The sequence below is a fragment of the Micromys minutus genome (genome assembly GCF_963924665.1).
Source record: "Micromys minutus genome assembly, chromosome: 10".
In the NCBI taxonomy this organism is placed as follows: domain Eukaryota; kingdom Metazoa; phylum Chordata; class Mammalia; order Rodentia; family Muridae; genus Micromys; species Micromys minutus.
The window spans coordinates 42261571-42285194 of record NC_137979.1 but is presented as its reverse complement, the minus strand read 5'-3'; the positions used below and the strand labels follow the sequence as shown (position 1 = coordinate 42285194).

Sequence of the window (23624 nt, the reverse complement as noted above, 5' to 3'; positions counted from 1 at the left end):
TATGTTGTTGAATTTATTGATTTTTGACAAGGGCATCACATCTTGTTCAAGCACGCTTGAAACTTCTGGGATCATGGGTGCATGAGATGTCTAGGCAGAAATACTGTTTTTGTTTGCTTTTGATATGGTACCTGTGGCTGGCCTAGAAAAAGTTTTAGCAACTGATTTTTACAAACTATGATAAAACATTAAATGTGCTTAGGGAAATTTAGTTTGTAGTGTTAATTTTTTTCCCCTCTTTCCTTTTTTAAAAATTTATTTCTCTATTTTTACTTATTTTATGTACTGCTCACTGCCCTCCTCTCCATCACCTCTCCCATCATCCTTCCCTCTCCCCTTCCTTCCTTCCTTTTATTATGTGGGTTACAGGAGGCAGGTTTGGTGGCTGCTCTGGTCTGGAATATTTATTGGTTGCAGAAGCTTTCCTTTTCTGTCATGAAGATCATTGCCTAAGGCCAGCCAGTCCTAGTTCTTCAGCTGGTCACTGCAAACAGTAATTGCCTAGCATGCCTAGCAGGCCAGGGAAGAGGACCAGGAGGGTAGCCAATGACAGGCCTGAGTTCTAAGCCTGAAGATCTCTAGAAGGAAAGCACTGACTCTGCACAAGCTGCCTCCTGACCTCTACGTGTCTTTACTACACACAATATAACTAAAAATTAATGTCAAAAGAAAAAAAAACAGAAGTGTGCTGGGACTATGGGGCTGGAATCCATCTCCAAGACCACATAAGACTGCTTGGTGGTGCGTACCTGTGACCACAGTATCTGGAAATGAAGGCAGAGAATTCAGGGGTTTGAGGTGATCCTCATTACATCATCATTTGAGGTTAGGTTAAAACACAAAAACTTTTTTTTTTTTTTTTTTTTGTAAAGATATTTGGGTAGTATAGCTGGCAAATTGCTATGAACCTACCTGATTTTCCACGCTCAAGTAATGAGTTAGTAGCCATCTATGGATAGAGGCCTAATCTAAGTATTTTTATAGCTTATTTGCTGGCCTGGTAGAAGTTTTTAAGAATAAGGGCCATGGGGGCTGGAGATAACTCAGCAGTTAAGAGCATTTGCTGTTTTTGCAAAGAAACTACATTCAGTTCCCAGCACCTATGTGGTGGCTCACAGCTACCTATAACTTCAGTTTCAGGACACCTGATGCCCTTTTCGGACATCTGCAGGCATTGGCATGCATGTGAGGTATGGACACATGCACACATACACACATGCACACGTTTATGCAAAAACAAAACATCCATATACATTATATAGATAAAAATCTAATTTTAAAACCAAATTAAGGACTTCTAATTATATTTGTTTTGGTTTCTTCTTGCCAACAGGAGAAGTTAAGACTCCAAGGCCAAATCACAGAGGGAAGCAACATGATTAAGACAATTGCTTTTGGCCGCTATGAACTGGATACTTGGTACCATTCTCCCTATCCTGAAGAATATGCTCGGCTGGGCCGTCTCTACATGTGTGAATTCTGTTTAAAATACATGAAGAGCCAAACAATTCTCCGCCGACACATGGTATGTTTTCTTGAGTTCAACTCGAAAGGGTGCTCTTACATGATTTTCCAATTATGTTCTAGAGATAACATAAGTGTCCAAAAGATGACATCTCCCAAGTGTCCAAAGCAATAGGGTGGGGACTTAAGGAACTCAAAGTCACATTTCTGGGTAACCCTCTACCCGGCTACATAGCCTCTTAACTACGTCCTGTCCACAGGTCTTTTTCTTCTTGGTAGTTTTTTTTTTTTTTTTTTTTTTTCCTTGTCTTTTGTTTCTTCTTCAGCATATGAATCACATATATTTCATTAGAACAGGATATTGTGGGTGTCTGTCTTGAATGAACACATAAGAGATATCCACCTCTAATGGATGATGAAAATAACAGTTTACATTTCTTAACATTCTGTATACTAAAATAGGAAAGGCTGTGCACACCTGGCTCTGCTGACTTCTACAAGTCTAGAAGTCAGGTTTGGGGAAATATGTGCTTCTCCCTGTTGCTTCAGGGGTAACCACTGAAATGGCTCTTTACCTTGGCTAAAGGTTTTAAACAACTGCTGCTTTAATTCGGTTATCATGGAAAGAACCAGCAGAAGTAAAGAACCAGATTAGGAATATAGGTGGAGCTTTGAAAGAATTCAGGTCAATGCATGTTTTTAGTGCCCCATGATGATTAGAATATTATTTCCACGCCTTGCATGCCATATCCTGCCTCTCCCTTCCCCCAACCCCCATCTAAGCAGGGAGCACAGCCTCGAACTTACTGGGTAAGTATTATACACTGAGTTCCTAAACCTGAAATACAATTCTTAGAGGATGTGTATGTGATTTTTGTTTCAAATAGGGTCTCTAGCTAGGCTAGCCTCACTTGTAGTTGCTTTCCTGTCTCTGTCTCTTGAGTGCTCACATGACCAGTGTGGACCAACCTGTGAAACTTTATGCTTGAGTTGTCAAGAAGATGGTAGCAAATTGTCTAATAAGAAATTTTCTAAATGTGTAAACTTTATGTATGTGTGTGAATGCTCATGCATGTATGTACATGTACATACACACCATAGCACAAGTATGAAGATAAGAGAACACTGTGGGAGTCGGTCATTTGGAGGTTCCCAGAGTTGAATTTGAGTCTTCAGGCTTGGCAGCAAACCCCTGTACCTGTTTTGACTTCTCAACTGCAGGCCAGGGCTTAATTCTATAGTAGAGAATGTGGATTGCTGCCTAAGATGCTGGGGGCTAGCAGCACCTCCATGAATTGAACATTTTGAGAATAAGGAAAAGAGTTTGGAACCAAGTGCCTTTTAGCTTCCTGCTGCTCAGCCAGGCCTCCTACCTTTCAAAATAAGCCATAGAAGGATTTTCTTTCTCTTTATCTAACATATGGCAGGAGGTGGGCAGATAGTGAGCGGCTCATGATGATCATCATTGTGTGGACACATGATGGGGTAGAATGGCAATGGGAAGTGACTGGTAAAGGTGAGCATAACATACTTAGCAACACTAAGCTGCTTAAGAACTTCCTGTTGGCTGTGATATTTTATTGTAAGCGAGGATATTCTTATTTATCTAACTTTTACGTAGTAGGCGACTTAATATCTTGGGCTGAGATAATGCCAAAAATAATCCAGAAAATTTGAGCCAAATAGCCATATACATCCTTATCCTTAGATATATTTCAACAGCTTAAGAAAGCTTTAACTTTTCTAAAAACAATTGATTTCACTGTCCTCGAGTGTATTCAGCTGTCTGTTAACTCACTTAACCACATTTACCCTGTGGTTCCTTTTCCCAATGAAGGAACAGGATGGTAGGAAAATCTTATTGCTTCATATGAACTCCATTCTCTTGTAGGCTAAGTGTGTCTGGAAGCACCCCCCTGGTGATGAGATTTATCGCAAAGGTTCCATCTCTGTGTTTGAAGTCGATGGCAAGAAAAACAAGGTAAAAAGTGGTAACTTGTGAAGGAGATGCCTTGATGGGGTCCCAAAGGAGAGTTTTGTCATCACAAACATTTGTGAGGGAGATGGGAATTAGTTCTATTTTGTGGATAGTATTGGTGTGATTATTCTTCTAGACTTCAGTGTGGGTGAGTTCAGAAGTCACTGGCCTCCATACAAACTCTTTTTCTGCTTCCAGATCTACTGCCAAAACCTCTGCCTTTTGGCGAAGCTTTTTCTGGACCATAAGACGTTATACTATGATGTAGAACCTTTCCTGTTCTACGTTATGACAGAAGCGGACAGTACTGGCTGTCACCTGATTGGATATTTTTCTAAGGTCAGCAGGATCTGGTGATTCAGAAGCTTAACAACCACCTCAGCATTGTGGGTATTGGCATTAGAGGGCTCAGATCTTTGATGAGGAAGCAGATGACAGGGATAGCCTTTCCATAAGCAAAATAAGAAAGGCAAACTTATATCAGGGATAGCTTCATGACAGTATTCAGTTCAGGATCTTCTTCTGTTATCTAGGCTGATCTAGAGTCATTTGATTTGCAAGCAACCCAGACTGGTATCAAATCCAGGACAGTCTTAACCTCCAAAGTGCTGGGATTACAGATGTAAGCTGAGACACCCAACTGATACTGTTACTAGAAAGTTCTGGTTTCTTAGCTTGTGGGTTGAAGCTATTAATTACTGGCCTGGACCCTTTCTGTAAATGTAAAACACATCTTGTAGTCAAGCCAAGACTTGTGGCTTTGCCTTCCTACATGTTAGGTTAAAACCAGGAGACCCCATTTCTCCAGCTGGTTTCATTCTAGCACCTATAATCCCTTTAGTGATAGCTCTTTGCTCTAAAAGATGCAAGTCTAGCTTATGATTTTCTTTCATTTTGTTGAGGCAGGGTCTCCCAATTAGTCCCACCTGGCCTAGAACTCACAGAGATCCACTTGCTATTGCTTCCTCAGTGCTGGGATTAAAGGCCACTACGGCTATGGTTATGAACTTTAAATGTAATGTAACGGTTTAATTAAAACAAAATACGATGTACCATATAATTCATCACTTAAACTCCCCAGGCCAAGTGGTTTCTAGTATATTGACAGTCCTGTGACTGCAGTTCTCACAGTTTTTAAAAAGAAACACTGGTAGTCTGTCCCTGTTTCCTCTTGACTCTTCCTTCCGCCTATGAATTGGCTTATTCTGGATATTTTATCAACAGTCAGGTAATAATGTGATTTGGTTATATTTTGACCTTCCAGAGGAATTCAGTTTGGTTTCCTTTTTTTAAAATAGGCAAGCTGTGCCTCATTATCTGCTGTTCTGTTCTTGATTTTAGGAGAAGAATTCATTTCTCAACTACAATGTCTCCTGTATCCTCACAATGCCTCAGTACATGAGACAGGGCTATGGGAAGATGCTCATTGATTTCAGTAAGTGATGTTGCTTAGCCAAGGCCCTGAGGGAAATGGGGGCTGGTCACTTGTGTCCTGTTCTCTTGACAGTTCCTAACATGTAGTCATAGCTAGTTAGTGAGTGAACATGGGGAAATGAGTCCTACTGAATTAGGAGGAGATGCAGGGAATACTAAAGTAAGCTGTGCAGGATTATTCTATTTGAGACTGAGACAGCGCAGATGTGCTCCTATAGCTTAATCGTGGCTTTGATGCTTGGGATCTCGCTTATGTAAGCCCTTGTGGAGGAGATCCATGTACCTGCTGAGGGCTTTGGGTATTATACTCACTCTTCATTACTCATGGGTATCGGGTTTGAATTTGTCTCCCTCTGATGTGTAACTCCCAAGTTAATTGGGCGGGGGTGGTTCTTATATGTTTGTTTGTTAGTTTGGTGGGTACATAGGGAGATCAGAGGACAACTTGCAGGAGTGTTCTTAGTGTGGGTCCTGAGCTTGAACTAAAATCATGAGCTTGATGGCAAGAACCTTAAACCATTGGTTTCCAACCTTGGTCGAAACCTCCTTGGGGTCACATGTCAGACAGACACCCTGCATATTCATAATAGTGGCAAAATTACTGTTATAAAGTAGCAAAAAAATACTTTTTATGGTTAGGGGTCACTACAACTTGAGGGTTAAAGGTTTACAGCATTAGGAAGCTTGAGAATCCCTGCCTTAAACTGCTGATTTAAAATGTCTATAAACATTGTGCAGACATGAATTACATGAATTGCAATACTGTGGGTTGTGTGTACATTATTTTTGAACCAACAGAATGTATTGTAAGGTATTTTTAAACAGATATAAAAAGGGACATTAACAGTTGCTGATGATCAGATCATAGGTTTTCAAGAAGCAAGCCTCACTCCTATGAACGATGGTTCAGTGTTTGCTAAGTCAGCATTCCCAGTGGCTCTAGAGCAAAACCACTGTGACAAACAAGAATTAGCTGTGTCCTAGTCAGCAGCCACTGCCATTGAACTTTAGTTAAAGTAAAAATGGAGGTTTGGCAGGAAAGATGGCTCAGTAGGTTAGAGCACTTGCTGATCTTGCAGAGAACTTAAATTCCGGTTTCCAGCATCTACATGCAGCTCATGACCAGTTGTAACTTCAGTTCTAGGGATCTGAGGCCCTCCCTCTTCTGGGTTCTACACATAGTGTACTTAAATAAATTCATACATAGAGACAGAGACAGTCATACACATAAAATACAAATGAATGTTTTTTAAGTCTTTGTGTCGTAACTGTGTATAATATGCATGTATCTGTATGCTCACATGTAATGGGGAGAAGTTGATGATATCTTTCTCCATTTCTGATTTATTAACATCTTCTCTCGCTAAACTGAGAGTTCACCTGCTTTGACTGGTCTGGGAAGCCTGCATGTCCCAGAGATCCCATCTATCCTGCTAAAAGGTTGGCGTTCCTGGCAACCACCATGCTTGACCTATTTTTATATATATTGTATATTCTGGGGGTTCAAACTCTAGTTCTCATGCTTACATGGAAAGTACTTTATCTACTGAGCCATCTCCCTAGCCCCAAAGTAAAGAGTTTTTAAAGCCAGACATGGTGGTTCACACATAATTCTAGCACTCCTTATCTCTAGAGGATTGCCACACAGTTGTGGCAAGCCTGGGTTAAGTTGAAAGAGAGAGGGGGTGAGTGAGAAACGAAGGAAAGAAGGAAAGGGAAGGGAAAGGAAAGAAAAGTGGTATTGTGTAATAAAAGGACTTCTACTTCTGTTCTTAGCAAGCATCTCCAGAGAACCAATAATACTGAAGCTCCTAGTGACTGCTTCCAGGCTTGTTTCTAGGTACCTGTTATAAGGCTCTTAGATACACTGTAAGCACAGATTCCTCCATTCCTGTTTATACAAAGCCAGTGTCTTAATTAGGGTCTTACTGCTGTGAACAGACACCATGACCAAGGCAAGTCTTATAAAGGACAACATTTAATTGGGGCTGGCCTACAGGGTCCAGAGGTTCAGTCCATTATCATCTAGGCAGGAACATGGCAACATGTAAACATGGTTAATGCATGATGTAGGCAGAGCTGAGCGTTCTGTATCTTCATCTGAAGTCGGCTAGTGGAAGACTGACTTTCAGGCAACTAGCACTAGGGTATTAAAGCCTACACCCACAATGACACATCTATTTCAACAAGGCCACACCTCCTAATAGTGTCACTTGCATGTACAAACCATCACAGCTAGTATGTCCTCAATAGCCACCCAAAACAGGCTCTTTCGGATGGCTGGCTCTCTGGTACTCTAAAGCAGGCATCCTTCTTAAGTCTTCTGTGTGTGCACACTGGTTTTTGCAGTTAAGATGAGGTATTAGTGTTGCCTGAGAAGTCTAGCTGGGCTTCCAGGGGAGGCAGAGTCAGTGGGGAGATTTTCACTGCAGAATCTAGATACTGCTTTATAGGCCAGAGGTACTATAAAGTCCTCTCAGCAGATCACTCTCATCCAAGGGTGGTAAAGCCAAGATAAGGACCTAAATTTGATTCCCAGAACCCATATGGCAGAGAGAACTGATTCCTCCTGCAAGGTTTTTTGTTTTTTTGGATTTTTTAAATCTTCGCACCAACATGCTCACAAAATAAGTTAATATTTTTAAGGCTCTCTCTCCCCAAATAAAAACAACAGAATACAGATCTGTGTTTTTTTCTTGGTAGGTTATTTACTTTCCAAAGTAGAAGAGAAAGTCGGCTCTCCAGAGCGCCCACTGTCGGACCTGGGGCTCATAAGCTACCGCAGCTACTGGAAGGAGGTACTGCTCCGGTACCTGCACAACTTCCAGGGCAAGGAGATTTCCATCAAAGGTAGGTTGCACTCCATGACAGTGGCCCCCATTTTATTTTATTCGACTGTAACTAGGGAGCATTGCAAAGACCGTTGTTGCAGGGCTGAAGATCTCAGAACATTAGGTCCTGGGAATGGATCTAAAGTGTTTTCTCCTGTATAGTTGTTAGCACTTAATTCATATAAGCGGAAGACCTGGAGAGACGACTCAGTGGTTAAGAGCACTGGCTGTTGTTCCAGAGGAGGGTTCAGTTCATAGCACTCCTATTGTGGCCCACAATGTATGGAACTCCAGTTTCAGGCACACGTAGGTTTATAGACATATATCCAGGCAAAATACTCATTCACATAAAATACATACATGCATACATACACAAGCATATATATCATTTGTTTCCTTGTTTTTTGACTCAGGGTTTCTCTTTGTACCCCTGGCTGTCCTAGAATTCACTGTGTAGACCAGGCTGGCCTCAAATTCAAAGAGATCTGCCTGCCTCTGCTTCCTAAGTGCTGGGATTGAAGGTGTGCACCACTATGTCTAGCTCCTCATTTCTTTTGGAAATCAAGAAGAAAGACTTCATTCCGTATTTTGAAGCATGAATTTTAGGAAAGACACCTTCCCTTTAGAATTAATTTAGGTGTTTCATATTTGACCTTGATTTCTAAGGGGTCAAACCATTAAATGGTTTTTTTTTTTTTTGTAGTTACTTGGACTGGCCCAAGTAACCCAGATTTGGGCTCTGGAAAACTACATGAAAGGGGGCCTTGGGAGACATGGGGTATGGGAGTCTGCTCCCACTGGGATCTCAGTGGCTCCTCTGTTACAGAAATTAGCCAGGAGACAGCTGTGAATCCCGTGGACATTGTCAGCACTCTGCAAGCCCTTCAGATGCTCAAGTATTGGAAAGGGAAGCACCTAGTTTTAAAGAGACAGGTGAGATTTTCCTCAGCTGCCTGTGGTGTTCTTAACATATAGGAGAGCTCAGTGGGGCCACTCCCCACAGTTACCTTCCCTTAGGGGGCTTCACTGGAAGCTCCTTCTAGCCTCCTTCCAGCTGGCAGCAAGGTCCACATGGTCTTTGTTGCTAAGCTTATCTCCCTGTTTGTCCTTATCAGAGCTTTTGGTAAGCCCTGTCAGATCTGGATGACACAAGCTAAGCGGCTTTGTGTGGCATTACACTTAGGCCCATCTCTGTGAGCCCTCATAAGTTTTAGGACCATTGTTTTATGGAATGCCACCTCAGCTTAGATCCATTTTGAATTTTTAGTTCTCTACACATCATAAGCATAAATCAATAATGATTTCCAGTTCTCATTGAAGGCAGAATAGGAATAAAGAGGAAACTTTGCAAATATAAAGATAATATCATCTTGTACTTTAATATATTATTAGGACTTGGGTGAATCTGTTGCTGGTCATTTTGGAATCTTTTGAAGTGTCTTCGTTCCATGTGTGTAATAGTTGCTTCCTTATTCTTCACAGGACTTGATAGATGAATGGATAGCCAAAGAGGCCAAAAGGTCCAACTCCAACAAAACCATGGATCCAAGCTGCTTAAAATGGACCCCTCCCAAGGGCACTTAAAGTGACCTGTCATCCCGAGCCAGCGAGCCCCAGCAGTAGAAATCCATACCCTAGGGATCTGTCTGTCATTTCTGTTGCTCTTGTGATTGGCAAATACAGTATCCTTTGGGAAGGCCACCCCCTCAGGACTGTTCTGGCTCCAACCTTTGTGTACACTGCAGACACTAGTTCTGAGGAACTGTTGTTTCGGCCTCAGTGAGGTTGCCTGGGTGGATCTGTATTAGGCTCGAGTACAGATCCCTCGTAGCACTGACCCAAGGAGTTGTGTTATGGTACTGTACCTGTCCAGTCACTGGTCTCTCCTCATGCTCTTTAACCCTGTGAGGTTTGTTGTGTCCTGACCTTTGTGCTAGTGCTTTTCCTGCCTGGTTACCAGACCTCCTAACATGGTTGCCACCAAAGGGTCCTTTCCAGTTACTCCTCACACATTCTTCATGAAGGGGTGGGCAAGAGGCAGCACCTGTGAGTTTCGTGTGTCTGCTGGGAGGGTCTACTCACCCTGGGTTTCATCTCACGGTCACTTATTTTTCTCCCTTTTTGTCAAAAGACTTAACTCTGATCAAGATCAGGCTGACCAGAGCTAGAAATGCCTGGCTTTCCCAGAGGTTCACAGGACCTGGTCCATCTGAGTGAGTTGGGGTGGTTTAAGAGGTGGTGGATCCTGTGCTTTCCTTTGTATTCACTTGTGGGCACTGGGGCAGTGTCTTTCTGGTGGAAGTAGGTAGCTCTTATTTCCACAGCAGAAAATTCCCCCCCTTTTTTTTCCGCCCCCTTTTATGTTGGCAGTTGCCAAACTGTTTTAACAATCTTTTCATGCCACATGAAGTGATCACGCTGTGGATCTTTCCATTCCTGCCTTTGCCAATCTGGTTTGGGCAGCTTTACTTTCCATATAAGTTGCACTGATTTTGTCCAGAGCTTCCTGGGAGAAGTGGAAAATGGTTGAAATGACTTGTGTTTCTCAGCCCATGACTCAGCAAGACAGGGTGACCACACTGCTACGGTTTGTTTCCCTTTCCAACAGTGCCTCCCCCAGCAGGCTGAACTGCTTCTGTCTGTAAGAACTAACTCCATTTCCCTTTTGGGACTTGCCAGCATCATCCTGTTCTCTGGGTTCCTATTTTTGGTGGTGTTAAGTGAAGGAAGAAATGTACCCTCTAATTTCTCCCTGTCCCAGTATATAACCTGCTGTCTTGGGGCAGCTTTTGATGTCTGACATGTCACCCTTCCCAACTTGTCTCCTCCAGCACTGCTGTCTTTACATGGCACCCTCTCACCACAACCCTAACTCTGGTCATTTGTGCCTTTCTCTTGTCATCTCTGTACACTACTAATACTCACTGTGGGTTGGAGGGAGCTGATTTTAAGCATGTTCAGTGGTGGCTCTCCTCCAGTTTCAGTGTAACTGTTAAAATGTATCCAAAAGCCGCTTTACTGGGGGTTTTCTTAAGGGGTAAAGGCCTTTTACAGATGCTGAGCCCTTCCCCACATGTGGTAGAATGTGCTCTTCTGTATCTACTCAATAAAGCATGTTCTCTGCGTCATGTCTGATTAGTCTGAGGCTTGTTCATATGTGAAATGGCGTGATTGACTTGGGGTTGGTGGCTCAGTGACTTGTCAGCAGTGGGGTTTGTAGCTGTGGATTGTTTTCCCTTTCGAAGCAGGTTGCTGACAGAATGAATGTTTTCTCTGAACTCACAAGTAGTAGAACAGATGGAATCTGGCTTCAGGATGTAGTTATGCACAACAGTAGCTAGCTAATATAACCCATTCTTTCATCGGCCTCTGGTGGGGCGTCAAGGAGCCAGTGGGAAGTTAAGGTAGGTTGGGGGGTCCATGGATGCTTGTAGGAGGCAAAGTATGTTCAGCAGTAGTGAGCCATGCCATGTCTAATCTTTTTCCAGCCCAGGTTGTGCCTCTGGAAATAGCTCCAGCAGGAACGGGGAGGTTGGGCATTGCCATCTGTGTGGTGAAGAGGGAGCTGTGTTTGCTGGGTTCTTTTGCTCACTGGAGCTGGAAAATGCAATGGAGAAAAATAGCCTCCCTTATAGTGATCTTAGAACAGGTTTTGTTCAAGTCTTTGTGTTGTAAATATTTGCAGCAGAGGGAGATTTGTTCTTAGTTTGAAGAGTGAAAGTAGGTAACATGGACCACACAGTCCAGATTCTGTCAAGACAAGTCACCACTAAAGTTGCAAACTCCAGGATAGAAGTGCTCCCTTCCCTTGAGCTCACTAGCTTTTCCTACCTAGGGAAGTGTGGAGCAGTAGTCTGCAGTAGTCTGGGTCGGGTTAGCCCCTCGGTGGAGGCCTGTGTGTGGCAGCATCATGCGCACTCAGCACTTCTCCCGTTGTGTTCACTCTGCTCACACCGGTTCTATGAAGGAAGCCTGCAGCCTGCCACAACTGTGAACCAAGAAGCCAGAGTGCTCACTGTCCCTCCTGAGAATCCAAATGTTTGCTAAGTAGATACACTTGTTAGAAACAGTTGTATTTCTAGAGTAGGGGTTCTCAGTGTGTGGGGTTTAGAAGTCGAATGACCCTTTCAAGGGTCACCTAAGACCACCTAGAGAGCCTGCCTTCTGTTGTCTCCAAAAGCCTGGTTGTGGTGCAGCCTGGTCGCCTGGCAGCTCTGATGGTCTCTCATTTCTCATGGGGATAGTGAGTCCTGCTGAGTCATTTTTAGCAGCATAGTATGCACTCTGTAGAGCACAGAGGTGCTTCCTACTGGGGCTTGGATGTCGTCAGCTCCTGTAGTTCTGGATAGGTTGTATGACTGGGATTAGGGACTGCTGGGATGGACTATCAGGCTGGCTGGTCTATATCAAGGTTGGGACTGTGGTGCATCTATAGATAAAAGCGGAGTAGTTTGCTTGCAGCACACATACATCCCTTCTAGAACACAAAACCAAGGGACTCAGCATTTTGATTCCCTTGCAAGGATAATTAGTGTGGCTGTTATTAGCAGGTTCGAGCAGCAGGGCTCTGAGCCACCTCCTGTTTGCTTCTGGGTTCTGTGAAGCTGAAAAACTCATTATGCTAATTTTTTTGTTACCTATGCAAATATGCACACATTAATTTACACTTGAGGGAATTGCCTTTGGAGTTCCTCCCCATTGGTGAGATTAATAAAACCTGGTTTGAGACGCCTCTGGTAAAGCAGGAAGCGCATTCTGGCTGGTTTGCTCTTACTCAGGACTCTGAACTAGTTTTTGGAATGTGCTGGAATGCAAAGAACCAGCTCTGATGAGTGAAGCTGTATTGAGGAGGTTCTTGCTTCCTGGCTGCTGGGGGCCTCATAGGGTGTATATTCTTGAGAAAAGATGAGAACACCTTTGCTAAACAACAGGATATGATGCATGCTAAGAATTGGATCTAACCTGGTTTTACTTCAGGTCTTTTGGCCACAAACTTGCAAATGAGTACCTGTTCCTTATTGATGGGGGCAGGGTAATTGCTCACTTCCTTTGTGGTATCTTCAGCGATGCCAGTGAGTGTCACTAAACCAGAAACAAGGCTCACCTGTGAGGAAAATGCTCCCCTGGGCAAAGTGTCAGCTTGTCCCTTCCCTCTTGTGCAGCCTTCAGTACATGTTTGAATGCTTGGCTTTGTTTACTTGTGCATAGAAATAGAGAAAATAACCTGGATTGTGGACCGTTTTTAATGAATGCACTGTCACTGTCTTCAGACACACCAGAAGAAGGCATCTGATCCCATTACAGATGGTTGTGAGCCACCATGTGGTTGCTGGGAATTGAATTCAAAACCTCGCTGTCAGTGATTTTAACTGCTGAGCCATCTCTCCAGCCCGAATACTTGCTTCTTGACAAGTCACCTTCTAATAAGGGCTGTTTCTGGAAATGGCTTACCTTGGACTTTCTGTCACAGGTTGTTGGGGGCTTGTCTCTTATCTTACAGTATAGAATGTGCTCGTAACTGCTGCATCCCTCTATGAATGTGAGGCCCTTTGTGACTGGCTGACTTCCCTCCTCAACTATGTCCGGACTTTGAATTTTGAGTGGTAAAAAGTTACAACAGCTGGGGCTGGAGAGGTGGCTCATTGGTTAAAAGCCCTGGCTGCTTTTCCAGAGGACCCAAGATCCAATTTGCAGTAACCACATGGAGGCTCACAACTAGCTCCAGAGGACCTGGCATCTTTATACAGATGGGCATGCAGACAAAAACACCAGTGCACATTAGTAGTTTACATTATTTAAAAAAGAAAGGGAGATCACAGAAATGATAGTTTGGTGCTTGTAGACCAGAGCACCAACGTTACCTTACCACATGGCTGAGTGTGAATGAAGGAGTAGAGAATGCTGGGGATGCAGCGGGCAGATGGTGTCTGACTAGAAACCTTTACAGAGAAACGGGCCTGACCATGCACAACAGACCAGTGGAATGGAGACAGTGGAGTGCAGGTATTGGGAGCTTGGAGCGTGGCAGGTTACACAGGTGCACAGAAGTGAGCTTTCTGATGTGTACCTCTCAGCCCTAACAGCGGTCAAAGGCTTTCAAGTTCCCGTGGCATCTGAGCTTTATCGAGTATGGGACCACTCCGTGAGCTTTATTTCTCCAAAACTCCCAAGCTTGAAGCAAAAGAAAGTATCCTCCCTTCCTGAGGTGAACTGACTGCAGGGAACCACCCTGTGACCACAGCCTAGGGCACCTGGATGCTTTGTGGATTGGGAGGTGAGCGCATGAAGTTATCTGGGAAGTTCTGCTGTGAGGGCAGACCCCAAGGAAGAAGTTTACACTGTCTTCATGTTCGAATTCATTTCCATGTGAGAGAAGGAAGAAAGGCTGAAACTACCTTGGTGGCAGTCTTGACTTCTTGGTCACTTGAGCAGCCTCTGTGTCACCACCCAGACATCCAAATACTTAGTTTTCCTTCCTATTCAGTATACCCTACTCAACCTGTCACATAGAGTGGATCAAATGCCTAGGAAAAATAACTCGTTTTCTCTTTGTCTTGAAAGACAAAGAAGATGTGTGTAGGGGGTGTCTAATGGATGACCGAGTTTCGATTGCTGTTAACCCTACCCAAGTAATTAACTCACTTCTGGTTGTTCTTTATGTTCACATTTTTATTTATGCATTTGCATGTGTGTGTACAACATGGGTGTGTGCAGAGGACTCTTGGGTGTTGTTTCTCAGGTGCCAAACACTTGTTCTTTGAGGCAGGTCTCTCATTGGCATAGAGCTCACCTGTCTTTGTTCTTGGCCCCTACCACATGGATTATAAACATACACTGCGTGCCCTGGTTTTTTTTATGTTAAGTTCTGGGGAATCAAAACAGAGGTCTTGATGCTCACATGCCAAGCACCATGCTGGCTGACTGTTTATTTGTGTACTATAGCTGTCTTTAGACATCAGAAGAGAGCATCAGATTCCATTATAGATTTTTGTGAACCATGTGGTTGCTGGGAATTGAACTCAGGACCTCTGGAAGAGCAGTCAGTGCTCTTAACCACAGAGCCATCTCTCCAGCCACCCTCTCCCCCTTTCCCCTTGGATTTCATTCTAAGGAACTTTTTTAAAATTACATTTACTTATAGCATGTGTGCACACATAGGTGTGTGAATACTGCATCATATGTAGAAGTCAGGGTATGTTTTGGGAGTCACTGTACCTATCTTCTGGTGTCTCTAAACATCCTATATCAAAGGCACAAGGTTTCCTCCACTAGATGGGGCCCTCTGAGGTTGGAATTGTTCAGTTTCTCTGGAGCTCTACCCTGGCATATAAATGAGGACAACTAACTCTTCTAAAAACAAAGCAGTTGAAGAGCCACTGTCTTGGTTTGAATATGCTTGGCCCAGGGAGGGCCACTATTAGGGGGTGTGGTCTTGTTGGAGTAAGTGTGTCACTGTGCATGTGCGCTTTACGACCCTCACCCTAGCTGCCTGGAAGTCAGTCTTCCACTAGCAGCCTTCAGATGAAGGTGTAGAACTCTCAGCTCTTCCTGCACCATGCCTGCCTGGATGCTGCCATGTTCTTGCCTTGGTGATGATGGACTAGACTAATGAACCTGTAAGCCAGCCCCAACTAAATGTTGTCCTTGTTCATGGTGTCTGTTCACAGCAGTAAAACCCCGACTAAGACAGCCACCTTATACAAGGGGATTGATGAGTGAGCTGGGACTGAACTGTGCAACCAGGAGGGCTGGGTTAGAGAGGATGACCGCTTTTCAAAACTGTCTTTCAACTTTATTTTGTGTTACACATGTCATGGCACATACAGAGGTAAAATGACAACTTTTTTTTCTTTCACCTTGTGGGTCCTGGAGATTGAATTCAAGCTGGCAACAATTGCCTTAGCCCACAGCATCAGCAGAGGGGGACGTCTATTGGTAGGAATATCGGGACTCTAAAGGGAAAAAGGCTCTTGTCCCAACCCCCAAGTGCATGCAGCACCTTCTCCACCAGCATTGTTTTCTTGTTTCTATTGCCATTTTAGCCAGGCCACAAGCTCTTCCCACCCAAGGAGCTGGGCCTGGGCTGTATAATATTGCTCTCCGCAATTCTGACATCCCTCCCTCCACCCTGCATGGCTGAGGAAGCTACTGTTACTGCTAACTCATTTATTGAGCCCTACTGTGTGCTGGCACGTGGTACAGAGTGTGAAGCTTTACCTCAAGCATAAGGGAACACTGGGTCAGTCCAGCTTGTGAGAAGGCAAAAGTGCTTTCTGTGTCGTTGCTACCAGATACCAGGAATCCTGGGAGAAGTGCAGAGTCTGGTTGGTGCAGGTCTGGCAGGAAATACTGGAGGTGAGGGCAGAAGACACAGGACTGTTGGCTGAGGCTCATCAGCAGTGATGTTCAGGGGAGAGATGGGTGTGGCATCATTTGGGAAGCATCCCTTGGGGCTGTCTCTGAACTCTGGCTATCCTCTTCTGTGGAGTCTGATCTTCCTCTTTGGCTCTGGACGCTTTCTCTGGCCACTGCACCGGGCCCTGCACTCTGGTGGTTTGTCTTCCGTCTGCAGCTTCCTAGAGCAGTGAGGTCACAGGTTCACCTGCCAGCCCTCAGTCACCCTCCACCAAGAGGGGAGTGGTAATCCAAAGCCCCTTCCTGCCACGACCAGGGAACTGCTTCTGTTACTAGATCACTGTGTGGTTTAAGGCAAATTACTTTTCTGTCCCTGGAAAATGATGTCTCTAAGCAACCAGTTGACCCCATGCATGTAAAACACTCATCTCAAGTTAGTAATTGGGGTGAGTTTTTAGAGGACCTCTAAAAGATTCAGATGCCTTGAGAACTTCTAGGGAAAACAATTCATTCCTGTTCTTCCCAATTGCCAGTGTTCTATCAGGAGAGACAGGAAGGGGCCAGAAGTCAGCACCACGTGGAAACAGTGTAGAGCTTGGGGTGACCAGTGTCTGCTCACTGTTGGCATCCACTGCCCTTCCTGCTCTGATTCACTGGCTCTGTGCCCCTCCCTAAGCTTGAATCATTTATTTTCATGCTGGCTTTAGGAACCACTTGAGGGAATAACTCCTGCTTGTGTGTTTGTATATGTATGTTGAGGTGGAGGGTGTCAGTTGCTTAGGGTATCACCTCTCTTATGGGGCTGATAGTATCATTATTGCTTAATGATAGTTGTTGAAGCCTAAGGATCTCTTTAAGACTAAATTCCTGACCCAGGGATCAACAACTAGGACTTTACTGACAAAGGCAGAAGACATCTGCAGAACTTATTCTGTGGCTCCACTGAACCTAGAGGGTGTGGGCTAGGAAAAAAACAACTTCAAAATAATCAGGACTGGCAAGATGGCTGACCCTGTAAAGGCTCTAGCCACCATGTCTAACCACCTGAGTTGGGTCTCTAGCACATGGGAAAGAAGAAAACCAACTCTTGACCTCCACACAATTACTGCAGCATTTATGCACAAATAAATAATCAAAAGATCATCAGGGGCCTCTTTCCCTCCTTGAACCTCAGCTCTCGCCTCCCATGGCCACTTCTGGATAGAATGCTGTGGGCGCCTCTTCTGTCTGATGGCAGAAGGACGCCTGGCTATTTCCCATGATGCCCTTACCACCCTTTAGATGCCCTTGCCTACCTTCTATGGACAAACCTCTCGTGCCAAGGAGGTCTTGCAGTATACGTCCCAGCTGATACCCTGTGAGGGAGAAAGAAGAGGTAGGAGAGCCATAGAAGAAAGCTGCCTTGGGCATGGGGTAAGGAGCAGGGTCTTGCAAACACATCCATTCTCATCATTCTTCCATGGCTTTACTCACTGACTGTCCTCTTGCTAATACTTTCACCAATATTTCCATGTAAGTAGGCTAAGTATTAAGGCTGCAGTGACCCAAGCCTGGGTCTTCCTGTGGGGTTTCCAGGCTGGGAATGACAGTCATGTGACACAGCAAAACTGCTCAGCGTGGGGTGCCAAGAACAGCATCATTCCTAGTCCATGGAGACAGCTGTCTGCTCAGGGTAGGCAGTCCCACTTTAACTGCTAGGGACGGGGCTGTGGAATCAGTAATGGCCCCGAAGGGCATGAAGGGGCTAGACCTGATTCACATGGCGTTCAGGGGTTATAGGAAGAGGTTGGTGGTTTCTGTGTTGTTTCATTTGACACAGGTACTTGCTTTGTAGTCTAGGATGGCCACAGGTAAAACCTCTGCATCAGCCTCTCAAGAGCTGGGATTAAAGGTGTGAGCTGCCACACCCAACCTGCCCTTTGTGATTCCCTTTCTGATGCAGGGCTTAAGCAGAGTAAAGCCTACCTGGATTTGCGGTTCTTACATCCTCAGAGGGCCAAGGGCTGGATCTCTGAGCTCTCTTATCTTTCTGGTTGTTTCATTTTCTTAGCTCTGGTAATTTTGCAGCTCTGGCCCTGTCTCCTACCCCTGCAGGCACTCCCCAGGTATCCACATCCCACCCTCTGGAGAAATAACCAGAAAGCCCAGTCTTTTGGTCAAGTCACAGCAGCCCTCAGTGCTGGCCAGGCAAGCCCCAGTCAGAGTCACTGTTTATTCCAGTGTGCGCTGGGGACAGACAAGGGACGCACTCACCCACTCTCTCCGTTGACTGGATCGGATGTGCTCCTAGGAAAAGGAGAAGGGGATGAAGCCTGTCCTGCTTGTTTTTGAGACAAGGTCTCACCATGTAGGCCAGGCTGGCTTGGAACTTGAAATGAGCTCCCTGCTCTGCTTGGAGAGCTAGGATAGTACTGGCAGGTGCCATCCTCAGTTTGCTTAAGTGTTTTGTTTGTTTTGCTGGTGCTAGAGACTCAACCTACAGCTTTCTAAATGGTAAGCACACCCTCTACCACTGAGATCCGTGCCTATCTCATTTCTTCATCTTTATCAATGTCTCATTTTGTGTGGTTGCAAGGTTTTTTGTTTTTTTTTTCAAAATGTGTATGTGTGGTGTGTGATGTGTGTGGGGCGGTATGGTGTGTGTATGTGTGTGTGTGTGTGTGTGTGTGTGTATATGTGTGTATGTATGTATGTGTATGTGTTTGTGTATGGTGTATGTGTAATGTGTATGTATGGTGTATGTGTAATGTGTGTGTATATGATGTATGTGTAATGTGTGTGTATGTGCAGTGTATGTCTGTGCATGGTATTTATGTGTGTGGTATACATGTGTGGTGTGTGGTAAATGATGTGTTTATGTGTGTGGTACAGCATGCGTGTGTTTATCTGTGTGAGTGTGTTTGTGTGTATGTCTGTGTGTGTGAGGGAGAGAGATTGTGTGTGTGTGTGGTGTGGTGTAGCGTGTGTGTATGTGTATGGAAGACAGAGGTGAACACTGATTGTCTTCCTGAATCACTGTCCACTTTGGTTTTTGAAGCAGGGCCTCTCACTCAGCTTGAAGCTCACCAATTTGGTTTGACTGGTTGACCACCAAGTCCCAAATATCGTCCAGACTTTACGTCCCTAGTGCTGGAATTACTGCCTAGCTTTTCTTGTGGGTGTTGGATGCTAAATTCAACTTCACATGTTTGAATTGAGCCCATCTCCCGGTTCCTTTTTTTTTTTTTTTTTTTTTTTTAGATAGGATCACATGTAGGCCTCAAACTCACTGTGTAGCCAAGAATGACCTTGAACTTCTTATCATCTGTGTCTACTTCCAGAGTGTTAGGACTGTAGTCAGTCATGTGCCCCTGTGTCCCATTTATGTTCTATATTTTGACCTTGGTCTTATGTTTTGCTGCTTTGGTCAACTTGACAATGAAGGTCATGGTACAAGCATCTTAGGGCTCATGTGAGATTCTCACACAAACTTAAGATTCCCTGATGTGAACTGACCAGGAATTGGTGAAAAGGTGCGTACATTTCCACCTTTGATGGATGCAGCCAGCGTGCGCCAAATGGGCAGAGCATGACTCCTCAGGACAATGGTGTTGAAGAAAAAGAGCAAGCCAAGAGAAACTCAGCTCTGTCCAGTTGACTCGTCTCCATCTCTGGGACAGCTTCCTTGTTTCAGGATGCTCAGTGATCCTGATCTGCACAGAAATGGCTGCACAGGCTGCCTTGTTCATATCTTAGTGCTGCATCCAGCCTCAGAACACTCTCCCCTCCTAGCTGGTGTGGAACCACGGTGCAAACCATCAGCCCCCTCATCTACTGGATAGCCCCTATATACCCGTTGCCATCGGCGCTCCCTAGAGCATCTAATAGAGGTGGTGTCTCACTGTCCCAGGAGTATCCTCTACTGGGTGTTGCAGAGCCACTCTGAGCCATGCCCACAGCCTCTCTCACTCACCCTCTACTCTCTTCCCCATCAGGCCATAGAACTGGTGAGTCCTGCTTCTCTTCAAGTCCTGAAGCTGAAGCTCAATGCTGGGGACAGGGATTCCCTGGAGAAGCAGAGAGTCAGCGTTAGAGTGTGGTGCTGATGATGGGGGCGGGGACATATAACCATCCCAACAGCAGCCTGGTGCCAGGCTCTTTTTTTATGCTTTGCCCCATTGTACTGGTGGTGATGTAAAATCTCACATACTGTGTTTCCTAGCACTGCCCTAAGGCCTTTAATTTAGTAACACCAATTCTCAGCCAAATCTCGTGACAATAGTGTCCACTACTATTGCTGTCACTGTCTAAGAGATGAAGACATACCGGTACATCGAGATGAAATATGTCCAGATAGCATAACTGAAAAATGGAAAAAAGAACTTGAACCTGAGCCATCCAGATCAAAGGGCAGGCTGTCAAGCACACACTGGTCAAAATTTCAATATTAACTATTATTAGACTGTGGAGCTGGGCATGGTAGCATATGAGTGGCTGAGGCAGGAGCATTGTGAGTACAAAGTTAGTCTCAGCCACATAGCCAAAATATTACCACCACTAATACACACACATACACATGTTAGGGTAACACAGAAGAAGCTGAAACAGGATTCAAAGGTCTTGAGAAATGGTCTTTTCCATCTTGGGAAATGTCAGGGGTCAGAATCAGGCTGCCACTTAATACGGCAGAACCACCAGAACAGAACCAGGCTGTTCTATTCTCTCCTCTATCGTGCCAGATTTAAACTCCCTAGAAGCTGGGCATCCAGTGAGAAGCTACTGCCCCTGGAAAAGCCATTTTAACCCTCCAGCCTTGCCCAATAAGCATTATCCTTCCCCGACAGCTGTAGAGCTACATTCCTTCATCCCTCTGCACCTTTGGCCAAAACCCTCTCTCTCTTTGGCCTTAAGTCTGAGAGATCATCTCTGAACTGAGGCAGGCACATATCACCTTTTCCAATAGGGCCGAAGACAAACCACAGCCTCAAGTGAGGCTGGGAACTGGGGGACAGATCAGGGACTCTCCTTAGGGCCCGGGCAGGATCTCAGGACTCCGGGATCCAGCTGTACATCATGAAGACCCATTTGCTGTTTGGGGTTGATCACACCCTGTTTTCATGATAGGGACAGTCTGTTTTCTAAGTCTTGGCCTAATTCAGTCTCCCAGTCTGTCTCCTCCCGAAGACATCAGTGGCTGGGGCAGCTGTTGTCAGCTGGAGTCGTCCAGCCTAGCCAAAAACCAGAGAAAAGTCTCTTTGGAGATTTAGACCCATCTTCGACAGCTCATGAAAATCACTCTGCCTTAACAAAGGGCATCCTTCAAGTGCACACTGGGAAGACTATTACAAGTGAAATAGAACAGACTTTCTATCCACTAGGTTTCTGCTAGGGGGAAGGGAGGCATTAGGAGGGCCATTCTAGTTTACCCAGGAACCGCAGGGATGATTCCCCTGGGAACTGGGAGCCATCAGAATGTCCCCTTTGTAGTGACAGTTAGCAACCCGCAGAGTCAGTCTGTATTTCTGGCTTTCTAGCCTAGCCTCTCCTCCCCCTAGTACAAGTTTCATGTCTTAGGAGACAGAGGGACATTTAAGGGGAGAGGAAGAGACGAGATGAAGACTCACTCCTTCAGGACGAGCTAATTAATGACAGGGAAGAACGGGGCTGCCAGTGCCAGCACAAGTGAAGTTGACAACACTTCCCTGTGGCTCTGTGCTCTCTTGTCACACACTGCATGTCTGTCACTTACTCCAAACCCCCCCCCCAAAAAAAGAAAATCATCATCGGGTCAGACCTAGGGCTCGTTTCCCCCTCCCTCCATCTTGCAGGCAAGAAAACTAAGGTTGAGAGGAGACAGAGGTCAGTGGACAAGCTGACACTTAAACCCAGGTCTCCCAGGCACACCATCTTCTCCCACATTTCCCCAGTCCAACTAGAGGGGGCCCTCCCCAACCTCAGCAGTGAGTGGTTCTTCCTAGGGTTCCATTTTTACTGCTCCTCCACTCCCTAGGCTGTCTTTAAACTCTCTATGCAGTTAAGGATGACCCTGAATTTCTGATCTTCCTGCCTCTCCCTCCCGAGTGCTGGGACAGGCATGCACTATCATGCAGTTTTATGTGATGTTGGGGATTGGACCTAGGCTGCACATGTGCCACACAAGCCCTTTACCAACTGAGCCGCATCCCTAACCTCCCAAGTCCAAGAACCTCCAGGGGCCTCACATGGCTAAGCACCATACACCAAAATCAGTTGAGAGTCCTTTCCATCCTGGGGCTGTGGGGAGACAAGCTCCAGTTAGCCTCCTGCGCAAACCTTCCTGACTGCCAGTCCCTTGTTGCAGGTCCCTGAGGAGGGATTGGAAGCTCCAAGGTCAGGCTCTTTACCTAGGTCAGGGATATTGGGTCTTAGAGTAGGGCTGGGGCTTCAACCTTAAGATTTCTTCCCAGGCTAGAGAGATGGCTCAGTGGTTAAGAGCACTGACTGCTCTTCCAGAGGTCCTGAGTTCAATTCCCAGCTTACAGCCATCTGTAATGGGATCTGATGCCCTCTTCTGGTGTGTCTGAAGACAGCTACAGTGTACTCACCTACATAAAATAAAATGGTAAAAGGAAAAGAAAAGAAATTCTGGAAAATCTCCCATTCAAAGATACAAAGAATCAGAACCTAACTAAGGTGAAAGTTGTGTATTTAAAGCAGTACACTTTAGACAAGCTATGTGACCTCTCTGTACCTCACTTTTCTTATCTGTGAAATGGGATAGCAATGATATTTTCCCCATGGAATTGAAATGGATTACTTTTAACAAGGCAGTCAGAATAGTACTAGGAACACAGTAGGTGTTAACTAAGTGTTTCCATACACACAGCACACATTGTTGTGCTCACATGTACAAGCCAAACACTCCTCTGGTGGTTAGCCACATCAAGGCTTGACCTTCCCATTCCAGGAGAGTTGACCGGTCTGTCTTGCCATTAAAGTGCTTAGAATAGTGCCCCCTGCTACCCTGGCAGCCTCCGAAGGAACCTCCCAGCCCTCCGCCATGGGTCATCATCGCAGAAAGGTACCTTCAGGTTCACGGTCACCCAGGACTCTGCATCTGCACCGAAAGCCAGTTCCTCTCTGTCTCCTGCTGAAGTGCACACTGACGGCCCAATCAGGAGAAACAGGGCAAGAAGAGGCAGCATGGTGGTCAGGTGCTGCTTCGTTCAGGGAATGCAGGGAGCTGCACTCAGCCTGGTGCCACCTCCCCCAGCAGGCTCAGGTCCCCACTGGGCCACTTGAATGTGGCTGAGATACCTCCCAGCCTTCCAGCTTCTCTGCTTCCTTCCTGTGCCTCACCCTACCTTTGCCCTGCTTCATGTAACAGCCTCTCTCCTTGGCTGATCGAGCCAGTGACATCAGGAGCCCAGACCTCCCCACAGCCACCCCCAACATTTGATCCCAAGGCTTAACATTGATGCAATACCGGCCTTACCTTTGGCTGAGTCCCCTCCTGCTACAGGTGCACAATGGCACAGTGTGAGGGACCTGGAGATGACAGCTTGCCAGGGACAACCTGCCGGGGAGGGGACTATGTTGGGAAT

The 23624-nt window shown here is 45.4% G+C and overlaps 2 protein-coding genes across 9 annotated transcripts in view; one reads left to right on the top strand and one right to left on the bottom strand.

Annotated features, from left to right (window-relative positions):
* KAT7 (lysine acetyltransferase 7) overlaps window positions 1-10815 on the top strand; it is a 32316-nt gene extending 21501 nt beyond the window's left edge. For 4 of the 8 annotated variants that reach the window (XM_080923532.1, XM_080923531.1, XM_080923530.1 and 1 more), the window contains 7 exons: window positions 1334-1525; window positions 3356-3445; window positions 3641-3781; window positions 4784-4877; window positions 7580-7726; window positions 8411-8640; window positions 9190-10815. In XM_080923532.1, coding sequence (XP_080779658.1) covers window positions 1334-1525; window positions 3356-3445; window positions 3641-3781; window positions 4784-4877; window positions 7580-7726; window positions 8411-8640; window positions 9190-9291 — 996 coding nt within the window. In that variant the 3' untranslated portion in view covers window positions 9292-10815. The remainder of the gene's footprint in view (window positions 1-1333; window positions 1526-3355; window positions 3446-3640; window positions 3782-4783; window positions 4878-7579; window positions 7727-8410; window positions 8641-9189) is intronic. The other 4 variants (XM_080923535.1, XM_080923534.1, XM_080923533.1 and 1 more) reach the window with 2 other exon arrangements.
* A 4713-nt stretch (window positions 10816-15528) lies between these two features.
* Window positions 15529-23258, bottom strand: TAC4 (tachykinin precursor 4). Its single transcript, XM_080923550.1, has 5 exons — window positions 23106-23258; window positions 20015-20108; window positions 18316-18348; window positions 17358-17417; window positions 15529-16283 (listed from the first exon to the last, which is right to left on the bottom strand). The coding sequence occupies exons 1-5, from the start codon at window positions 23223-23225 to the stop codon at window positions 16114-16116; spliced, it is 477 nt and encodes a 158-aa protein (XP_080779676.1). The 5' UTR covers window positions 23226-23258; the 3' UTR covers window positions 15529-16113.
* Between the last annotated feature and the right edge of the window lie 366 nt (window positions 23259-23624).